The 17,434-nt window shown below is 42.5% G+C and overlaps 1 protein-coding gene across 1 annotated transcript in view; it reads left to right on the top strand.

Moving 5' to 3' along the window:
- The window catches only part of ESR1 (estrogen receptor 1), a 515,033-nt gene that overhangs the window by 276,961 nt on the left and 220,638 nt on the right, over positions 1 to 17,434 (top strand). Inside the window, exon 3 of the mRNA XM_077486339.1 lies at positions 14,560 to 14,750. Within this exon, the coding sequence (XP_077342465.1) occupies positions 14,560 to 14,750 (191 nt within the window). The remainder of the gene's footprint in view (positions 1 to 14,559; positions 14,751 to 17,434) is intronic.

The following is a 17,434-nucleotide window of genomic DNA, read 5'->3' as shown; positions in this document are numbered from 1 at the left end:
TGGCAGACAAGCCTGCAGTGTCCTCCGGGGATCCGGTTCTCATAGGGCTGCACTGCATCTGTGTGCTTAAAGTTTGTTTACCCGGGAGAAGTATGCAGTGCAGTGTGGGCCGGACTCAGGGGGGGTAGGACTCTGGCTGGGGAGAACAGACATCGGACTGAGCGGCAATGCATGGAGCAGGAGAGGGGTACTCTGAGGAGCCAGCCAAGGACACAGGTCATGCGGGGAATGCACAACTAAAGAGCAGCCAGTGCGATAGTCGAGCATGGAGCTCTGCTAGTCACCCTCCACCTCCAGCCACCCGTGTGCATGGTGCACTGGTACCCCTAGCTGCCTATGCTGCTGCCGGCCATATGTAGAGGGGCTGCATGGGCCCCCTGCATCACAGGGCCCAGTTGCCGTCGCGACTGCTACACTCCCTATAGTTACACCCCTGTGGGCATATATCTTGTGCCAAAAAATTGCAACTATCTTATCTGTATTCTCCCATGTAGCTCACTTCCTTTTCCCTCCTCTTTTTATTTTGCAGTACTACTTTGCTGACTTCATTTTGACAAGGGCTAGGGTTTATGATCCTGACTATCATTGATTGAGCATTAATGGCACTGTAGGGCCATGTGTGACACTACCTTGGCAGTAGAGTCTGATTATGTCTTGTATGTTGTAGTGTTCATAACTGTACTACTACCATTACGCATTTTCTAAGCAAAACTTGGCATGTACATTATGCCCTAATTTTTATTTGTTACTCTGTTAATTTTGCTTTTATATTCAAGTTTGTTATAATCTCCTTATTAAAATTCAAGTAAAAAGACATTAAATGATAACTACCATCTTTCTATTCTACAGGGTTGGGTAATGTTCTAGGGGTTGCACGTATATTTATAGAAAAATATACAGAGAATAACGTGTGCAAAAGAAAATGAAAAAAAGGGGGAAACAGTTAAAGGGTCCCTTCCCCAAGAACAAATGTATATAAAAATACACTTACTAGTTCCTTGGCTCTGATCCTGTTGTCACTCTTATGTGGCCTCAGAAGAATCTCCAGCACTCAGGACACTATCAGGTGTGTTGGGTGTCTGGTTTTCAACTATTCTACTTGCTAACTGCTGCGTCACTAATGTGTCCTGTAGTGACATAATAGCTAGCAGTTGAATCCACAGTTCTTTATGGCCGTTTTAGATTGGAGTTGGGCAAATGGTTCAGGCTGAGCCTGTTCAGCAAACACCGAACACCCTGTAATGCACTGCGTACTGCACAGCTTCGCCCAATTAGGGTGCAGTGAATAGCACGCACAGCGCTCTCTGTGATCAGCGAGTCTATGGGACTCACTGGATGACAGATCGGAGTAAGGGGTTGACCCCTTACCATGTGATCAGCTTTCAGCCAATTACAGCTGATCACGTGATGTAAACAGAGTGCCACCTATCAGTGCCCATGAGTGCCACTCATCAGTGCCACCTATCAGTGCCCATCAGTGCCATCTATCCATGGCCCCCATCCGTGCCACCCATCCATGCCACCCATCAGTGGCCATCAGTGCCGCCTTATCTGTGCCCAAAATAAAAATCCCAGTAAGCAAGTGGTTAACAACCAATGAGCCATCCATTCACCAAAAAAGTGTCACCTGATGCACCACCCCCCCTTGTGATGCTGGGTTGGTGATGTCACAAAGGGGTAGCACCACCAGGTGATATCAATTGGTGGCCCTGCCCTTACCTATATAAGAACTGTGAAACGGCAAGCCAGGCATTTGGCAGTTTGCCTTAGTTGGCGGCAGAGCGTTTTTTTTTTCTTTTTTTGGCTCCGGAAGTGGTGTCGGCATCCTGTTTGACGGTGGATTTACATCGGGGGACAATTTTTTATTTTTAATAAAGGAATTGTCAAAAACTGCCTTCACATAGGAGTGGCTGGGATCTAGGGGCCCCCTTGTTAAAGGGGGCTTCCAGATTCCGATAAGCCCCCTGCCTGCAGACCCCACAACCACAGCCCTGGGTTGTGGGGATGAGGCCCTTGTCCCCATCACCATGGGGACAAGGCACTTTGGGATGGGAGCAGAGCCCTCCTGCCCCAAAGCACCCACCCCCCATGATGAGGGCATGTGGCCTCCTATTCAGGAGGGGGAGTCCTTATTTGTCCCCCCCTCACCTGACCTGCCATGCTGCATGCTTGGATAAGGGTTTGTTGTGGATTTTTTGGGGGGGACCCATGCCAATTTTTTTTTATTTGGGGTGGAATTTTTCCTTCAACTTTTTTTAAACATTTTTTTTATTTCTGGTAATGCTATTGTATTTCCGGCAATTTAAATGCTGCTTGATTCATTTTTTTTTATTTAGAAATGTCAGTTTTGCTGCAGTAGGGTCTATCCATGGTACAGGGGCGCCACTTTACAAGCAGACTAAGGGGACCCCAGGCACTATATTTAAAGGCATTTTTTATTTTTATTGTTGCACTTTAAAGAGGAAGTAAACCCTGATGAGTTTACTTCCTCTTTCATTCCCTGCAAAGGCAAAGCATAATGGACTACTATGCATTGCATAGTAGTCCATTATGTGTCACTTACCTGACACAGGAGCCAGCGAAGTCGCCGCTGTCCCCTGTAGTCTGCCGCATCCATCTTCTTGGTGGGTCTCGCAGCTCCGCCGCTGTCATTCGGCGAAGCCGCGATGACGTCACTCCCGTGCATGCGCACGGGAGCCGACACGCGCGGCAGCTCTGTCCTTGAGTATGCCGCGCTCAGTGCGCCTGCGCGCCGCTGTCTACGGCGCATGCGCCGTAGACAGCGGTGCCTGTTTTTGGGCAAATATCTCCTAAACCATATAGGTTTAGGAGATATTTCTTGGACCTACAGGTAAGCCTTAATCTAGGCTTACCTGTAGGTCAAAGTGGTTTGTAAGGGTTTACAACCACTTTAAGCATCATTAAAATCACTGCTCCTGTAAAAACAATCTTTTTTTTTTTTTTACATTTCCCCCATGTTCCCCAGAGCAGTACCATGTCCTCCAGGGCAGTATGTAGGCCCCCATACCCTTTTTATGGCCAATTACTTGCATATAGCCTTTTAAAATGGGCCCCATAGACTTCAATGGGGTTTGCCGTTTGGGTCAGAACTTCTGGTGCAAACCGAACAGGGGGGTGTTCGGTCCGTCTCTATTGTAGATATCTTCTTAACAACTTCATTTTTTTCATACTCTGGACACAACTGACCATCTGTTCTGTAGTCAAAGTGAGTTCATTTCATTCGTATTGTTAAAATTTACTGCCTTAGTATATTTATTTTATTACATGTTAGAAATAAACTATAAATGTCTGTTTTGTATATGCTTATGTCATCCAACATCTACAGCAAAACTCCCATTAATAAATAACATTTTAAGTACCACAAATGTATGAGGATACATTTGATTTATAGGTCTGTACCTCGGTCAGTGAAGGATTTTTTGAAGGTTTTCCCATGAAGGCAAATTTCATTCTTAGATGTCAATAAAAAGAAAAGTCTGAACTTGCAGAGAGAACTTCCTGACTTTAAGCAGTAACTCAATTTTTCTGTGTAAACTTTTATGCATCATTAAAAATCTGGCAGAAATTAAATATCTGAGCACATTGTTTGCATTATGCTTTTTGACTAGAAGATGTCAAATTATAAAAAAATAAATAAATAACATGCAACTCTTACTTGGCAAAAAACACTTAAAACAAAGCTGACAGGAGACTAGTAAGTGCAGTGCTTTCAAATGATTGGATCTGCTGCAAACCGAACAGGGGGCTGTTCGGCCCATCTCTATGGGTTAATTTACTTTTGCAATAAACTTTTTCATGCATTCCAGCATCGTACAATACATTGAATTAATAAAATACTCTTGCGCTACCACCAAATATGTCAAAAACAAAAATTAGTAAAAAGGCTTACTTATTAAAACCAAATGATATCAAATCCACCAAATCACATTTAACTCAAATCAAACTGCAAAAATAAGTGAAGCTGCTGCTGGCACCTAATGTGTGTTCATACATTCATAGTTTATAAATAAATACTAATGCCTTGCTGCTACAATGAAAAAAGTGCTTATGTAAATATAAATATATTAAACTTTTTTTAATAAAAAAAATACAATAAACTGGCTTAGCTATATTATAGTACATGCACTGTCCTCATATAAAAAAAAATCTATAATCAGTATTCTTCAATGTACTTGTGAGACTTTATCACCAAACTCCAGTGCTCCCCAATATACTCCAGGAAACCACGTTTTCCACCTCTGTGACACATATGCCTTCACCAAATCAATTTGATATACAGTATCTCACAAAAGTGAGTACACCCCCCACATTTTTGTAAATATTTTATTCTGTCTTTTCCTGTGACAACACTTAAGAAATGACACTTTGCTACAATGTAAAGTGGTGAGTGTACAGCTTGTATAACAGTATATATTGGCTGTCCCCTCAAAATAACTCAACACACAGCCACCCGCAAACAGTTTGCTGAAGACAAGCAGACTAAGACATGGATTAGTGGAACCATGTCCTGTGGTCTGATGAGACCAAGATAAACTTATTTGGTTCAGATGGTGTTAAGCGTGTGTGGCGGCAACCAGGTGAGGAGTACAAAGACAAGTGTGTCTTGCCTACAGTCAAGCATGGTGGGTTTTTGATTGTCATGGTCTGGGGCTGCATGAGTGCTGCCGGTACTGGGGAGTTCCATAGTGTAAATCCTTAAAATATTTATTGGTTAAAAAACAAGATTGCACTTACAATTGCTGTAGATAAAAATAACGTGTCAAAAAATGGTCGAGCCATTTGGCTCTCAATAGCTGCTCGTTGCTTCTGGGACTTTGCGTTCAATTGGTGACATCAGCATGCCGCTTCTCCCTACGTTGTTTCGGCACAGATGACGTTGTCCTGGGGCACCTATTTTTGACATTTATTATAGTATATATAGTAAAAGTCATGTATGAGTTTACTCCCACTTTAAGACCTCAGGTGACAATAGATTAATTCAGAGATTGGTCTGAGAAATAACTTTCTTTTCTTGTTCCTGCAAACTTTAATTTTAACATTTCTGACTCTGCCATCCTTACTTGAAAGAGTTTGGGTGACAAGGCCTAGAGGCCACTCATATGTTTAAGCCCTTATACACACGGTCGGAGATTCCATCAGAATGTTTCCTATCGGACTGTTTTGTCGGATATTCCGACTGTGTGTGGTCTGCATCAGACTGTTTCCGACGGACCAACTTTTCCAACTTGCTGGCAAAATGCTCCTATCGGACATACTCCGATCATGTGTAGCCTACTCCGACGGACAAAGTGCCACGCATGCACAGATCAAATTCCTAGGCCAAAGCTATTGGCTAATAGCCTGAACGTAGTCCCGTCGTAACGAAATAACGTCATCACGTTATGTACAATTGGATTTTCCGAACACTTAGTCCGACCGTGTGTATGCAACATCACTTCCGGACCTCTTCCGGATTTAATCCGTCGGAATTACGGATTTGGTTGTCGGAATCTCCGACCGTGTGTACAAGGGCTTATACAAGAACAATGTCATCAGGTTTTAAATTAGGTTTATTATTTTCCCACTCGATGAAGGGATGCAAAGTGTAGATGTTATATATTCGAACAGATATGCATTTCCCTGGCTGCACCAACAAAGTTAGTGCCTCTGTTTGAGTGGGTATGTTTTACAGGGCCCCAGAAATAAATGAAATGTCAAAGGGTATTTATGAAGCTGGAAGTAATTCTAGACTCAATAACTTCATTGCGGAAAAGCTCTAATGCTCATGCAGGCGAATATGACTAAACAAAACAAACCACAGAGCACACTGGCCTTGTGAAATACACAGTTCACTTTGTGGTTTTGTTTATTTGTGCACAACATCAGATTGCCCTATCTATCATGGTATGCTACAGTGTAAGAATATAGAAGACAGCTTCACACATGTCTGTGAAATACACCAGTTCAACTAATTTGCTTGGACCTGAAGCGCTTTGTATTTTAATGAAGGGGAATATAGATGCCCGGTGCTTGCTGTTTGTATGACCCCCTCTCTGTGTGATCACAGACCGAGAAGCCAAAGACATCAAGGCCAGGGTCTGAACTGTGTCTATTAGCTAGACGATTGGCCATCTTTTGTAATACATTTAGGACAGCATTTAGCTCTGAATATCCACAGCCAGTAGCTCAAAAAGCTCCCTTTGTAAAGAGTCCTTGATTGATTTGATAATGAGCATGCAGCACAATCAAAGAAGGGATGTGATAATAGCCAGAAAGTTTTATAGGCTTTTTCTCAGCTGGCTCCCAGTGCCTTAAATAAAAGCCAGTGAAGAGGGAATGGGGGCCGGGATCGAGTCCCATTGTCTGTGTGGCCGGGGGACTGCCGGGCACATACAGCCTCCAGTCCGCCCAAAGCCCTACACATTAGGAAAGACTGTCTGCCTCACCTTTCCTCTCCCCCTGCTCCTTATGTCAGAGGCGTGGAGGAGGAGTCTGTCAATGTGCTTCACATATAAGGAGGAATCGTCAGTGGCACATGGGGGCATCTATCTCCTGATACGATCAATTGCATGCTGCTCAGCATAACTACATGATGTAAGTAGAGGCTGCTTTACTCCTTTTCTATATTGAGTGTGACTCCTTTTTGGGTTTCCAGCACTCTCTTCTTCCATACCCCCTTACAATATTATCCATTGTTTGGTCTCCATCAGCCATCCATTCTGGTATGTATGGTTCTGGCTGATACATGGAGTTATGACCCATGAATTATTATTTTTTTGCTATTATCTATGTTACTCTTTATACACTCATTTAACTCTTAGATACGCAATGGGTTCTCCTTCCCTTTTTTTTTTTTTGGGGTGGTCCTTGTAGGCACCGGCACTATGGCAGTGCAGGCATTAACTCCCCCCTCCCTTTCTCATCCCATCCTTTCCTTTCCCTCCCTGCTTCCCCTTTCCCACTGGTCGATACAAGGCAGTGGGGCACATCCAGGGGATGACTGCTATACTGTTAAACACAATTTCACATTGTGAGTATGATATATATATATGCTATGATGTATTTTTCTTGCACCTGCATTACATACCTGTTGTAAAACTTTAAATATTATGTGTATTGATGTTAGTACTATTGTACTTTTAGATTATTGCACCCTGCGCTTGTTCTCCTTTTAAAGCGGCGTTCCGCCTGCAAAAAAATAATTAAAGTCAGCAGCTACGAATACTACAGCTGCTGACTTTTAAAATAAGAACACTTACCTGTCCAAGGCGCCCGCGATGTCCTCATCCGAACCGACCCATCCCTCGGCTCCGGGTGGAGGCGCCCAGCATCTTAAGTAAGGGAATCAGGAAGTGAAGCTTTGCGGCTTCACAGCCTGTTTCCCTACTGCGCATGCATGAGTCGTGCTGTGCATTCGGGCTGGTCCCTGCTGTCAACTGGGACCTGTGTGTCTCCCAGAAGACAGTGGGGGACAGATGAGGGGCCGGACATGACGTAGATGGCTGCGGATACTGCGGCAATCTTTTGCCGGAAGTGGGAGCAAACACCTGTATTGGACATGTACTGTACCTGAAAGGTGCCAAAAGTGACACTGGAGGGGGGATGAACCGGATAAGCGGAAGTTCCATTTCTGGGTGGAACTGCATTTTAAAAAGGAATTGCTATATATTTCAAAACAGGTGTAAGAGCATCAGGATTGATTATCAATACAATGTATGGTTGTCAATTTGATTTTAAACTGACCTAACATAATTGTAACTTGTTGGATTACGTTTTTATTGTCTGTGAATAAAGTTTGCTGATTTGACCTCACTTCACATTGATACTGTCTCAGAATTTGTCTATAAAGTCCCTATGGGGTTATTCTTTTGTTTTGTAGCTGTCTGTGTCAATGGACGCAACAGTGGGGCTCAGGAGCGAGAATGCACAAAGCTGCTTCCCATGGGGGCACTGGACAGAGAGGAGGGGCTGGGAGCACCGGTGGGGGACCCAAGAAGAGGAGGTTCGTGGCTGCTCTGTGCAATTCCATTGCACAGAGCAGGTAAGTATGGACATGTTTGTTTTTCTTTTTTTATTATTTATTTACCTTTACATTTGCTTTAAGCTATCCTAACAACTAAAATTGTAGCACAAAGTTCTTGTCTGGGTATAGTGTGCTTAGTATATGTAGCTAGTTTTGCTTTTCCCTTAACAAATCCTACAAGGCATTGTATTTTGATGCCCACAGTTTTAAAGTAGACAACAGGAGCTATTGCAGAAGCATCAGAAAAAATACAAAGTTCTTGTTTTTGCACTTTTGTAGAGAGGAGAGATGCCTTTTAAGAGTATCTGGTTTAAGATGGCCTGTCATACCACTCAAGTATGGATGCTGATCCTGTAGAATAATTTGCAGACTTGAGAAGACAGTCATAAGGGGAGTCACTTTGCTTTGATCTTTTGTTACATAGTTACATAGTAGTTGAGGTTGAAAAAAGACATGAGTCCATCAATTCCAACCTATGTGTGTGATTATATGTCAGTATTACATTGTATATCCCTGTATGTTGTGGTCATTCAGGTGCTTATCTAATAGTTTTTTGAAACTATCGATGCTACCCGCTGAGACCACCCCAAACAAATTAAACAGGATTGGTCCCAGCACAGAACCCTGGGGGACACCACTTCCCACCCCTGACCATTCCGAGTAGTCCTCATTTATCCCCACCCTCTGAACTCGTCCTTGTAGCCAGTTTTCAATCCATGTACTCATCCTATGATCCATGCCAACGGACCTTACTGTACAGTAAAGTTTATGGGTAACTGTGTCAAAGGCTTTTGCAAAATCCAGATACACCACGTCTACAGGCCTTCCTTTATCTAGATGGCAGACCACCTCCTCATAGAATGTTAGTTTGGCAAGAATGATTCTTCATGAATCCATGCTGATCACTGCTAATGATACCGTTTTCATTACTAAAATCTTGTATATAGTCCCTTATCATCCCCTCCAAGAGCTTGCATACTATTGATGTTAGGCTAACTGGTCTGTAATTCCCATGGATGTATTTTGGCCCTTTTTTAAATATTGGTGCTACATTGACTTTTCTCCAACCAGCTGGTACCATTTCATTCAGTAGACTGTCAGTAAAAATTAGGAACAATGGTCTAGCAATTACTTGTCTGCGTTCCCTAAGTACCCTCGGGTGCAAGCCATCTGGTCCCGGTGATTTATTAATGGTAAGTTTCCCAAGTCTAGTTTTCTAGTCTAGTCTTTCCCAATTTCAAATTCTGTCCTCTGTTACCCATGAGGGTGCTTCCTGTGATGTGTCATGAGGACAAACACTGCAGTATATTCAATACCTTCGCCATCTCCCCATCCTTTGTAACCAGATGTCCAGATGTCTTTGTTTGCAGACTTAAGGCTTGTCACTAATTTGCAGTGGGGCCATCCAGCATCTTTGGCTTGTCACCATTAGAATATATTTTATTACCTCTTCTTGAGGGTTGCTACTTAGCTTTTAAAGTTGATAAATATTCTCTGAAATCTGTTGCAGAGCCCCTTGGGCTTAAAGCTCTGGGCCAGGAGCAATGCATGCGCTAAGTCCACTGTCAGGATCTTAAGTGGGTTCTGGTGAATTTGCTTAAGCTAAGCCAGCTGCAAGCCTTTCTAGGGATGCTTCTAAGAGTGCTTTCTTGTGTATTTTCTTAGTCAGTAAGTGTGATTTATACATTTTCACAGATGCCTCTTGCTGCACCTTCTCAGCTTCTAAGCATGCTTTCTGAGTCTGAAAGCATAATTTCTTAGCCTCTAAGGCTAGCGATACATTATAAATATTCTTGTATAATTTTCCTTTAATTTTCCTTTAGAAACATGTATAATGTATGACAAGCTTTAGTGTGCTTTTTTTGCATTTCTAAGGACACCTTGTGCTGTGCCCTGTCAACCTTTAGCTATTCTTTTTCCATTTCTCATCTTAGCATAGGCTGCTCAAACTTTCGAAACTGGCTTATGCATTACTTTTGGTTGAGGATTTAGAGGGACTAAAGACTCGGGACCTTGTTTTCTAAGACGATGCCATAATCTGCTACTTTTCTTTGTTGATGTTCTTTACCAAGAAAAGAACACTGTATTGCAGTATGCAGTTGACTGAAATGACAGGGCAGCAAACCACTGTGTAGTCGCTGTCCTGTATCTGCTGGGTAGCCACTGTTTCACTGTTCTGTCCTAGCTACACATTACCCTGTGACAGTGTACAGCTTGAGATGCAATTTCACCCTCCTCTCCTTTAATAAAGCAGATTGTATAAACAACTCTTCAGTAGGGATAAGCTGAACACCCAACCCCCCCCATTTGGTTTGCGCCAGAACATGCGAACAGGCAAAAAATTTGTTCGAACACCATTCAAGTCTATGGGACACGAACATGAATAATCAAAAGGGCTAATTTTAAAGGCTTATATGCATGGTATTGTCATAAAAAGTGTTTGGGGACCTGAGTCCTGCCCCAGGGGCCATTTATCAATGCAAATTTTTTTTTTTAAAACAGACATTTTTTCAGGAGCAGTGATTTTAATAATGCTTAACCACTTGCTTACTGGGCACTTAAACCCCCCTCCTGCCCAGACCAATTTTCAGCTTTCAGCGCTGATGCACTTTGAATGACCATTGCACGGCCATACAACGCTGTACCCAAATTCAATTTTTATCATTTTTTTCCCCACAAATAGAGCTTTCTTTTGGTGGTATTTAATTACAGCTGGGAGTTTTATTTTTTGCTAAACAAACAAAAAAAGATGCCAAAAAAATAAATCATGTTTAATGGTTTATTATAAAATTTTGCAAACAGGTCATTTTTCTCCTTCATTGAAATGCGCTGACGAGGGGGCACTGGTGGGCACTGATAGGCTGCACTGGTGGGCACTGATAGGCACAGTTAAGGTGGCACCGATAGGCACAGATGAGGCAGTACTGATGGGCACATATAAGGCGGCACTGATGGGCAAAGATGGGCACAGATAAGATGGCACTGATGGGTGGCACGGATGGGTGGCACAGATGGCTGGCACTAATGGGCACTGATAGGTACCACTGATAGATGGGACTGATGGGCACTGATAGGTGGCTCTGATAGGTGGCACTGCTGGGCACTGATGGGCGGCACTGCTGGGCACTGATGGGCACTGGTAGGTGACACTGATGGGCACCGATATGTGGCACTGAGGTGCAGCACTGTTGAGGCAGATTGTGGGCACTGATAGGTGGCACTGTGGGCACTGATAGGTGGCACTATGGGCACTGATGGGTGGCACTATGGGCACTAATGGGTGGCACTATGGGCACTAATGGGTGGCACTGATGGGTGGCACTTTTTCCTATATTTAGGTGGCACTGGCAGGGGGCAGGTGGGCACTGATGAGCTGGCCCCAGCTCCCCGTGATCGGGACCGAAGTCCCTCTTACGGCCGCCGGTGATCGGCTTTTTTTTTCGCTGTCAGCGCGAGGAGGAAAAATAGCCGATTACCGGTTCTGTTGTGATCACATGATCGGCTGTCATTGGCTGACAGCTGATCATGTGGTAAGGGGTCAGGATTGATCCCTTGCTCCGATCTGTGATCAGGCGAGTCTCATAGACTCGCTGTTCACAGAGCGTGCCACACGCGCCCCTCAGGGGGCACGCAGGCCACTCGTGCACGGGATGACGTCAATAGACGTAGTCCTGGCAAAGCATGACGGCTACAGTGCGGATCTCAAGCGGTTAAAGTGAAACAATAAAAGTGTAATATTTCTTTAAATTTCGTACCTGGGGGGTGTCTATAGTATGCCTCTAAAGGGGCTCATGTTTCCCGTGTTTAGAACAGTATGACATTTCTAAAGGAAAAAAAGTAATTTAAAACTACTCGCGGCTACAACGAATTGTCGGTCCACAATACACATAAAAGTTAATTGATAAAAACGACATGGGGATTTATCCACAGGGGAACCCCGAACCAAAATTAAAAAAATTAATGCGTGGGGGTCCCCCTAAATTCCATACCAGGCCCTTCAGGTCTGGTATGGATTTTTAAGGGGAACCCCGCACCAAAATTTAAAAAAAAATGACGTAGGGTCACCCCAAAAATCCATACCAGACCCTTATCCAAGCAACCAACCTGGCAGGCTGCAGGAATAGAGGGGGGAAGAGCGCCCCCCCCTGAACCGTACCAGGCCACATACCCTCAACATTGGGAGGGTGCTTTGAGGTAGCCTTGTGCCCATGTTGATGGGGAGAAAGGCCTCATGCCCACAACCCTTGCCCAGTGGTTGTGGGGATCTGCGGGTAGGGGGCTTATCAGAATCTGGAAGCCCTCTTTAACAAGGAGACCCCCAGATCCCTGCCCCCCCCGTGTGAATTGGTAATGGGGTACAAATGTACCCCTACCATTTCACAAAAAAAGTGACAAAAAGGTTAAAAAAGACAAGAGAGTTTTTGACAAGTCCTTTATTAAATTCCTCTTTCATCTTCTTTCTTCTGGTCTTCATTCCGTGTTCATCTTGTTTCTCCAACTTCTTCTTCTCCATCTTCTTCTTCCTCCGCTCTTCTCGTCCTGCATCTTGCTCTGGCTTCTTCTCCGCGCCGTCCGCACGATCTGCCTCTGTGGGAGTCTTCAGCCGTGTGACGCTTAGATTCTTCTGACACTTCCTAAATAACGGAGGGCCGGGCCACCCAGTGACCCCACCCTCCTCTGATGCACGGGGACTTCCCTATGGCTTTCCCCATGTTGTCAGAGGGGGGCGGGGTCACCCGTTTATGAACTGGCAAACAGACAATGTTCGAGTGGAACATGAGTTCGGCTTGAACATAAAGCTCGTCCCTGCTCTTGAGGCTTTATTGAAAAGATGCATACAGTAAGAATACATAAATACATTCAACATTAAAGTCGTAAAGATAAACTTTTACCCTAATGCATTATCTGCATTAAAGGTAAAACATTTTTCAAAAGCTTCTCCCTCAGCCCCCCCCTCCCCCCCCAAAAAAGCTTACCTGAAACCGATCTCGATCCAACGCTGTGCCCATATGCAGCAGCTCTTTTTCCCCTTCTCACCAAAAATTTGTCAGCTCCTGCTGCTGTCAGTTGAAGCCTGTGAGAAGAGAGCAGGGGGCCAGGCTGAGCCACATTGTGTGTGTCTATAGACGCACACAACCCAGCTCATTATTAAACCAACACGAATGAGAAGAAGAGTAGCCAAGAGCACCTGCGAGGGACCCCCAGAAGAGGATGATCAGAGCTACTCTGATAAGCATACCATGCTTATTATTAAAGAAAACAAAAAACAAAACAACAAAAAAACAAAAACAAAGCCTTTACAATCACTTTATTTCAATGTCTTCTACTACTAAAGTGTGCGGCAGATGCTGTGTACAAGTAAGTTTACTTCTTGCCTGTGATGCTACCACTACAGAATGAGATGTTCCTCAAGGCCTAACATAGTATTTGGCTTCTTCTGAGCGCTTCTTTTACCTGAGAGTCCTCAAAATTGACACTGGTTTTTCAGTCGGAATTTTCGACCATGTGTACAAAGGCTTAGAAGGTTCCAAAGCTCTGAAAACCTACATCTCTCTTATTTGTGGCACCTTTGTGGTCTCTGGGCACGTACAGTTTCCTTTGAGGCCACCCCTTCAGCATATTCATTTGAAAATGGAAGAAGTCAAATGTCACTGGAGCAGCGATTTTGTTTTTAAAGTTCCCATGGTTACAGTGCACTCCATTCTTGTACAGCTAGAAATACGATAGACCAGTCCCTATTTACTGCTCACATTCTCACAAATGGCCAATTAGTTCCTTAACATATTCCAGTTTTCTTTCACTCAGTGGGGCACAGGAATCATTTTCTGCAACATGGCACTTTACACATCTGTTTGGGTATTATATATATATGTATTAGATATTTCTCTTTAATCCTTGAGTTTTTATGGACCACACCTTGGATATCTGGCCCATCCTCCATCTCTCCCCTCGAGTTGGTGGGGTTCTTCCGCCACATCCCCGGGATAGACATTTGTCCCGCACATATGTTACCTTATAGATGCTGGCTTCGCAACTAAAATGAGCTGACATATACATTCTTGCATCAATACTCCTGATGAATTGAACTGCGATCCATGAAACACGTAGAGTCTTAGGTTGCCAAGATATGAATACGACTCTTGCTAACCTTATTTTTAATGTATATACTCACCTGTACTAGAACAATTGCATTTATCTCATCATGAATTTATATATTGGCTCTTCATTTTTAATACATGTGTTTATTATAATGGAAACTGTTATTATGCAATGTTTGAATATGATCGTTTAATAAATTGATTACTTTTTTTTACTTTATGTAATTCTACAGTGACTTGCCTCATTCAAAGTCCCATGACAATTGCCATTTTTTCTTGTAATATAATAAGGGATGGAGGCATGCCCCAGTGGATGCTTCAGGTCACAATTCCTTTGTTATATATAATTTGAATAATCTTTTTTTTTTTTTTTATATATATATATCTACCAGCCTAAAACTGTTATTTCTAAAAAAAAATTACATTTTATGCTTCCAGATCAGGTTCAGACAGCAGACGCCAGAATGGAAGAGATCGGATAACTGGAACTAATGATAAAGGAACACCGACGATGGAATCCAGTAAAGAGACACGATACTGTGCAGTGTGTAGCGACTATGCATCTGGGTATCATTATGGAGTCTGGTCATGTGAGGGCTGTAAGGCTTTCTTCAAAAGAAGTATACAAGGTAACATATACATCAATAAATGTTTAATATATTATTATATGGATATCTAAAACTTTCAAAGCATTTGCCATTTACGTCATTTTATTTTTATATTAGGGAAACACATATAGCATTAACCTTGGCACACAGTATTAAACATTTCAGCATTCTCACCTTTCAGCATTCTCAAATTATAACAAAAGCATACCAGTAATTCTACACCTAATTGTCAGTTTTAGGACTTGTTATCTACTTTTATTGCCCTTGTCCTATAATTACAAGAAGGCCTTCAATGACCTCAACTGAAGCCTTTCACCTTTGCTGATCAGTGGCCCTCACTTCAAGAAACAGCTGTTCACTGTGATTCATGGCTGTTCAGTTTGGGCTGCAATCTTATTCTCCTTTTGACTGCTCCTTCCCATCTTCCAAAGGCAGGACTTCCAGTTCCAGGACTGCTACACCCAAATCAGCCTTCCTGGCTAATTCAGATACCCTTGCCAGACCTCTTAACCATGTCTTGGTCATTTATTTATCTCCACTGCAGTCAAAGCAATATAGTCTGGTCAAGTGACCAAGACTGTGATTGGATGTAAAAGATAAACAGCTCACTGAGGAAATCACCTATCTCTGTGCTCTGTCCTCCAACCAGTAAGCTTCATTTGCTAGACTTTCAGAACCGTACAATGCCGAAAACCCGTGCTGGCTTACAGTGCTTCCTCTTCCACCAACAGCAAAACCAGAAACACAAAACCTTTCAGACATCTCCTGAAAAATGCTCATTGTCTTGCTTCACTGCTTTTAGTTACTGACCCAAAAATCATTTGAAACGGGTCAGTAACTCAGAAAGTACTGGAAGTTGTAGCTCAGCTTACTAGTCAAACAACCGCCAGCAATGATATCGTCTGTATTTTAAAATGTATGTATAGCCAAGTTCTTTTTTTTTTTTTATATAGTTTTGACTAGAGTAGAAAAAAAAGTAAAAACTGCATCTAAACCCATAAGTAAAAATGTAATATATTACAGCTTACCACTCTTTAAGGTTAAATACATGTCATAACTTTTAGCAGATGTACAGAAAATTGAGCAATTTTGCATTTGCTTCTGATATGCATGAAAAATGCATGCCACACTTGTGGTTCCTTTAATTGGCACCTTGAATGCGTCGCAGGAGATGTGTCGTTTTTCACACAGAAAAATGCTTTACAAATGTGTCAAACTGTGTGGTTAAAAAACATGCAAAGCCCAACACTCAAAAAGCTACATGAGCTGCTATGATGCATTGGTTGCATATAGCGCAGTCCATTCAAATTAATGGGGTGCCCTATATGTGTAGGGGCATCCCATTAATGTAACAATGCGCAAAATATATATATATATATATATATATATATATATATATATATATATATATATATATATATATATATTTGCAAATGCGCATCACCTGCCATCACAAGCCAGTTTGACTGGGGCCTAAAAGTGGTGGTTACATAGTTATTGTTTCCTTTGGCTTTGGCTTTTTTCCTGTTGATCCTGCCAGTAAGTCTGTTATTTTTAACAGCCTAAACTCTCCAGCAAAACGTGGCAGTTAGAGAGTTGAGATCATTTACCATAAATGAAGGGTGTTAATATAGTCAGCTTTATTCATTTATGTAAAACCTTTACCCCAAAAAGAAAAAAATGCACTGTAGCTGTAGGCTGCTTAAAATGTATTATGTGGAGTTTGGTTTCAATTTGTTAGTCAAGTCTATCTAAATTTATTTGGGGCATCTACTGTACCACTACCCTTTCCCCAAATTGACAATGCTGCTGTCCAAGTGTGTTTCTGTTGCTCTTCCATACAGTGGGACCAATTAACCACTTTCAGACCGTACCTACCAATTTGCTGGTCAAAGCTCAGACCACTTTTTGCGATTCGGCACTGCGTCGCTTTAACTGACAAATGCGCGGTAGTGCGACGTGGCTCCCAAACAAAATTGACGTCCTTTTTTTCCCATAAATAGAGCTTTCTTTTGGTGGTATTTGATCACCCCTGCGGTTTTTATTTTTTGCGCTATAAACAAAAATAAAGCGACAATTTTGAAAAAAACGCATTATTTTTTACTTTTTGTTATAATAAATATCCCCCAAAAATATATAAAAAAACATTTTTTTCCCTCAGTTTAGGCCGATACGTATTCTTCTACATATTTTTGGTAGAAAAAATCGCAATAAGCGATTATTGATTGGTTTGCGCAAAAGTTATAGCGTTTAAAAAATAGGGATAGTTTTATAGCATTTTTATTAATAATTTTTTATTATTTTTTTTTTTACTAGTAATGGCGGCGATCAGCGATTTTTATTCTGACTGCGACATTGTGGGGGATCCATCGGACATTTTTGACACATTTTTGGGACCATTGTCATTTATACAGTAATCACTGCTATATAAATGCAGTGATTCCTGTGTAAATGACACTGGCAGTGAAGGGGTTAACCAGTGGGTGGTAGTGTAGGAGTTAAGTGTTCCTAGGGGTGTGTTACTAACTGTGGGGGGGTTGGGCTTTCATTTAGTGAACACTGATCTCTGCTCCAATCACATGGAGCAGAGATCAGCGTCACTAGTTGCTAGGCAGAATGGAGAAATGCTGTTTACTCGGCATTTCCTCCATTCGGCCGCTCCGTGAGACGATCGCGGGGATGCCCGCGGCGATCGGGATGGCAGG

Source organism: Lithobates pipiens, unplaced genomic scaffold (assembly GCF_037356315.1).
Source record: "Lithobates pipiens isolate NorthernLeopardFrog02 unplaced genomic scaffold, aLitPip1_a1.2 Scaffold_18, whole genome shotgun sequence".
Taxonomy (NCBI): Eukaryota; Metazoa; Chordata; class Amphibia; order Anura; family Ranidae; genus Lithobates; species Lithobates pipiens.
This window is presented reverse-complemented; position numbering and strand designations above follow the sequence as displayed.